General features: G+C 37.2%; 1 protein-coding gene across 1 annotated transcript in view; it reads left to right on the top strand.

The window, feature by feature from the left end:
• Positions 1-4,304: 4,304 nt before the first annotated feature.
• LOC124543866 overlaps positions 4,305-6,000 on the top strand; it is a 38,647-nt gene continuing 36,951 nt past the window's right edge. The window contains exons 1-2 of the mRNA XM_047122187.1: positions 4,305-4,395; positions 4,683-4,745. Coding sequence (XP_046978143.1) covers positions 4,305-4,395; positions 4,683-4,745 — 154 coding nt within the window. The remainder of the gene's footprint in view (positions 4,396-4,682; positions 4,746-6,000) is intronic.

Here is a 6,000-nt window from a genome sequence, read left to right as displayed (position 1 = left end):
GGTTTTAGTATTGTTTTAGAAGAATTTTAATTAAGTTTTTTAACGCGCGCGCGCTGTAATGGCGGCGGATTAGCTTCGTCGCTCGATGAAGTCTCAGTAGCGCCGCTCGCGTCACTCGGTGGTACTAAATGCTGCGATGGCCGAGGGAATAACAGCGGAAAAAGGATATGGGATTAATATTGGCGGGAAAATAGGAAAGCAAGCTAGAACATTCCCCCCCCACTTGAAATCACTCCAAGGATTTCAAAAATATGACATTAAGTTTTATGAAAAGAATAAGAAAAAGATAATTAAATGTAGTGCTGAGTTCAAATGAATCTGATGCGAGAATAATGTTTTTACATGTTAAAATTATTATAGAAAGACAAAAAAAAAAAAAGAAATAGGTAATTAATATATTGATGAGCTAAGAATTGACCGGTAAAGGACAAATTTTTACGACGGGCCTGCGAAGTAACCCATTTGCTGTACGTAACGTAACTACTCGCACTATGCCGTCAGTGCCAGGATGAAGCGCAGTCACACGACCGAAACGCCATTCTAATGGTGGTAGGTTTTGTTCAACAATTTCAACTACATCGTCTATTTTAACATTAGGCTGCCTCTCGAACCATTTGCATCTTTGCTGCAGGGTGTGTAGATAAGAGTTTCGCCACACCTTCCAAAACAATTGAGTTAGTCTTTGTAACATCTGCCAACGCTCTCGAGGCGGCAAATAAACTTCCGTAAGCGGCATCTCGGGTAATGAGACCAACGGCCCTCCAGTGAGAAAGTGTCCCGGTGTTAAGACATCCACTTCAGAAGGGTCACTAGATAACGCGCACAACGGTCTAGAATTTAACACAGCTTCAATTTTATTAATGACAGTTAGAAGCTCTTCAAATGTTAGCACTTGTAAACCAACGACTCTTTTTAAATGATATTTCATTGACTTGACACCACTTTCAAAAATCCCTCCAAAATGACTACCCGTAGGTGGGTTGTGATGCCAAATAATGTTTCGTTTCGAAAGCTCTACATTCAGATCAGGTTGTCTAGTTAAGAGAAACTGTTGCACTTCAGTTAAATAACGTTTAGCGCCAACAAAATTAGTACCGCAATCCGAAATTATCAATTTGCAAAGACCGCGACGTGATACAAATCTATCGAAAGCAGCTATGAATGCCTGTGCTGACAAGTCTGTTACCAGTTCTAGGTGTATTGCCTTTACTGCTAAACACACCATCACGCAAATATACACCTTGTAAGTGCGAGCATTACGCCTTTTGCTTTCTTTAATCACAAAGGGACCTGCAAAATCTACACCAATATTTTGAAAGCAACGTGTACCTTGTACTCTAGGTTCTGGTAAATTTCCCATAAGAGGGGTAATGGGTGTAGGTTTTACTCTACAACAGGTAACACATTTTGCGAGGCGCGATCTTATGAGATTTCGTATTCCTAAAATCCAGAACTTTCGCTGAATTATCGATTGTAAAGTTCGTGGTCCGCAATGAAGATGTAGTCGATGGTAGTAATCTATAATTAGAACAGAAACTCGAGAAGTTTTAGGTAACAATAAGGGATAAATCGCGGACAGTGGCAGCTGCGCATTTTCCAAACGCCCCCCCACTCGCAAGAGCCCTGCCTGATCGATGAAGGGATTTAGTTTTTGAATGGACCGTGAATATGATTTGTTATCTTTAATTGATTTAATTTCTTCACCAAAATGATTTGTTTGTTCATGTTTCACTAGCACGAATAGGGAGGATTCCAGCTCTTCTGTGATTAAACCTTCAAAATTCTTGTTGAGTTTTCTTGATTTAGAAATAAATCTTAAACACCATGCTACTATTCGCTGCACTTTAGATAATGATGAGTAATCTTTTAATATTTTTGCTATAGGATTTTCGTTACAGTGATTGGATTCAACAGTATGTACTAAATGAGGTAACGTTTTTAGCTTCGGTAGATTTTCAGATGATGTATATGAATATTTTGATATAGGCCAGTCAGACGATTCTAATACGAGCCACGCTGGACCAGCCCACCACAACGGAGACGAGATTAATTTGGAGCATGTAAGTCCACGACTACTGTGATCCGCAGGATTGTCATTCGTAGATACGTGGTGCCAATTTTTTGTTCTTATAGTGTCAGCAATTTTTACTACGCGATGAGATACAAATGTCTTTAGTTTGTAAGGTTCAGTATTAATCCAGGATAGCACTGTACTACTGTCCATTAGTGCGATTACGTTTCTAATTTTGATATGTGACTGAAGTAAATCGTTCATATGTTTCAAAACTCGAGCTAGAAGCACTGCACCAAGAAGTTCAAGACGGTTTATAGTAATCGGTTTAATCGGCGATACTCGCGACTTAGCAATAATTAGATTTATCGATGCTTTATTTTGATTTATAGACTTTAAGTATACGCAACATCCATAAGCTTTAGAAGAACCATCACAGAAACCAATAAGATCGCATACCGTTGAAGTTGAAGCTAAAATGAAACGTGGAATTTTTATTTTATTTAAATTACTTAATTCAGCAACAAATTCTTTCCATTGTTCTACAATATCTTCTGGAATTGGATCATCCCAGTTCAACTGGAGCCGCCACAGGTCTTGAATTATAAGTTTTGCTTGCAGAACCATGGGCGTAAGCCAGCCTAGAGGGTCATAAATTCGTGCTACGTTGGATAGAATTGAACGTTTAGTGCATTTAGGGTTTAGCTCTGATTGAGAGTACGTAAAATTATCTTCAATTGGGTCCTATTGAACTCCCAATATTTTTAAAGTCTGTTGATTTTTATCGTCACAAAAGGCTTTTGGGACTTGACAATGCTCCGTAGGCAGTTGTGCGAGAAATTCAGGTGAGTTACAAATTTACCGCAATCTAGTAAGTTTATTAATTGATTTTTCAGATCTAGTGCACAAGTTAAGTTGGGTGCACCAGCAGTGATGTCATCCATGAAAACATCTTCACGCAGTATGCTAGCAGCTTCAGGCCACTGTTCTCCATGATCCTTTGCTAGCTGATGTAGCGTTCGAATTGCTAAATAAGGAGAACTGCTAACGCCATAAGTGACAGTTTTAAGTTCGTATTCCAGGACTTCTTCGGTAGATGAATTTCGCCATAATATATGTTGATATTTGCGATCCTCGGGTCGTAAATCTATATTTCGATACATTTTTGAAATATCAGCTGTAAATACCAATGGATGTAAACGAAACTTAGTAATTATGTCTACTATGTCATTTAAGAGTTTGGGGCCCGTGTATACGATGTCATTCAAAGAGTGTCCAGTAGTAGTCTTTGCGCTAGCGTCAAACACTACTCTTAGTTTAGTTGTTGCACTGTCGGGTCGCAGTACGCAGTGATGTGGAATGACATACCTAGAATCTTTGTCAGACATTTTGACAACTTCCATGTGATTTAGGTCTTCATACTCCTTCATGAATTTGCAATATTCGTTTTTTAATTCAGCATGACGACGAAAGCGTTTTTCCAAATTGTATAACCTGGATAATGATCCGTGGAAAGAATCACCTAACTCCTCTCGCTCTTCCTTAAGTAGTATCGGTACTACATATCTGCCGTCTTCGTTACGACGAACAAGGTCTGTATATAACTTTTCGCAATTTTCATTTTCTGGATTTGTAACTCTCGCCTTCGGTGGCTCTTCTACTTCCCAGAATTGCTTGATGATATTGTCTAAGTCAAGTGTGGATGCTACCAGTGCTGTAGTACATGCTGGTGTTTGATATTCAGGGTCAAACCTTCCCGTGATAACCCAGCCGAACACGCTATGCAGCGCTACCGGTAAGCCCGGGCCTACGTCTAGTCGTTGACCATCATAAATGTTATGGAAAAGTTCCGCTCCTATTAAAAGATCGATATCACCTGATTTATCAAAATTGTTATCCGCCAAAACTAAATGTCTATAATTTGTTTTTACTATTTGCGGAATTTGAACAGAAGGCATTTTATGAGTTATTGACTTCATAACGATCGCTTGTATATTAAATTTAGGTTGATCCGAATTTTGGGGTTGTATAGTGAATGACGTCATTCCTTTGACTTCATGTATCGGGTTCTGACCTAGACCGGCTACGGTTATGTTACAACGACGTAGCGGTAAGCCTAAAAGTTGTACACATTCTGACGTCACAAAACTGTCCTGCGCACCACTATCAATAAGTGCACGAATATTAAAAACACCGTTAGGGCCTCGCGCCCGTACAACACACGTACCTAATAACACAAACGAACGACCATGTTCTAAATTGGCACTAGAGTTGACAGAATTAATCGGTACAAATGATTCGCTATCAGCCGAACCTTGAGGAGGCACGGATGACACCGCGGGGCACGCCGCAGTACTATCCCGATCTCTATGAAGAAGCGTATGGTGACGGCTGTTACACTTCGTACAACACGTCTTTGAAAAACATTTATCCGCAGTATGATTTAATCGTAAACAGTTTACACATAATTTTTTTGTTTTAACAACAGTTTCCCTATCTTGAACGGTTTTGTCATAAAATACAGGACACTTATAAATTGAGTGGTTAGAATTTCCGCAACAGGCACACTCAAGGTATTTATTCGAAGTAGCGTGAGCATAAACACCGATATTAGAACATAAATTATTATTTTCCCTTTTATAATAATTATTCGTTAAAAATTCTTTTTCAGAGTACGGCCCTGTATTCGAGAACTGTCCGGAGTACGGCCCTGTATTTTCAAATTCTTCGCAATGTACGGGAAATGAAACGGATCTGTTATAGTTATTATTATTATTATTTTTACGTAAATGAGATTGCATATTATATTTTAAAAACGAGCCGGTGGGTTCACTAGCCTCGAGTACCTTTATATAACCGTGTAAATATATTAAAAGGTCATTAAAAGTAGGTATTTGATTATTATTTTGTAACTCGAAACCTTTACGTGTATCGGAATCTAATTTACGAGACGATAAGTAAAACAAAATAAATTCACCCAGATTATCGATTTTTATTGACTTGAAAGCATTAACAGATTCTTGTAATAGACTTGTAAGTTTACGTAAATCATTAATATTACATGTTTTTAATGACGAATAGTTACATATTTTTTCCAAATAATTCACAGCTAATATTCGTTTATTTTGATATCGATCGATAAGTGTGTCAAAAACTATTTGATAATTATCTGCGGTAATAGGTATCCCCTTTGCTATGGATAAAGCGGAACCCACGAGACACGACATTAAATAATGAAATTTTTCGATATTACTAATGTTATTATTAGTATGCACCAAAGACAGAAATGTATCGTAAAAGGTTTGCCAATGTTCAATATTTCCATCGAATTTGATTAACTCGATTTTTGGTAAACGAGCTCGTGAAATAGGTTTTTGATTATTATAATCCGTCGTATTTGATGCGGCCCCCGCGAGTGGCATGGCGGCGCTTTCATCCGACAACGACGGCAATAATGCCTCGGCGACTTCCATTATCGCATAATACATTGTATCGAAAGAATCTAATGATTGCATATCAATATTTTCACTAGGATTCAACATAAGTTTTATCGAATTAATTTCATTTGTAAAATCTATGAATTCTTGACGTAAATCATTAATTCGTTTGTATCTACATTTAAAAGAACCGAGTTTACTTTTATCGTTCGTAACTATACAAGACAAATCGTATAATATTTGTATTTCTCGAAAAACATATTCTCTTTTATTAATAAGCAGTTTTAATTTTATTTCAAGTTCCATTTTTATAAGTTTTAAAAGTTATTATATTATATCAAAAATTAGTACCTAGGTATTCGTAGGTAAGCCGACGCTATAACCCGACTAAATTAAAAAGTTATTTCTGAACAAAGTTTTTAGAAATTATGCAATTTTGTTTTATTGATAAATAGTTTACGTGCTTATAATTTGTTTTAAATTATATATGGACTAATCTGGAGTATCTATTCAGAAGATTTGAACCCAGCACAACATAGGAATTTCGTGGAA

The sequence above is a fragment of the Vanessa cardui genome, chromosome 3 (assembly GCF_905220365.1).
Source record: "Vanessa cardui chromosome 3, ilVanCard2.1, whole genome shotgun sequence".
NCBI classification, from domain to species: Eukaryota; Metazoa; Arthropoda; class Insecta; order Lepidoptera; family Nymphalidae; genus Vanessa; species Vanessa cardui.
This window is presented reverse-complemented; position numbering and strand designations above follow the sequence as displayed.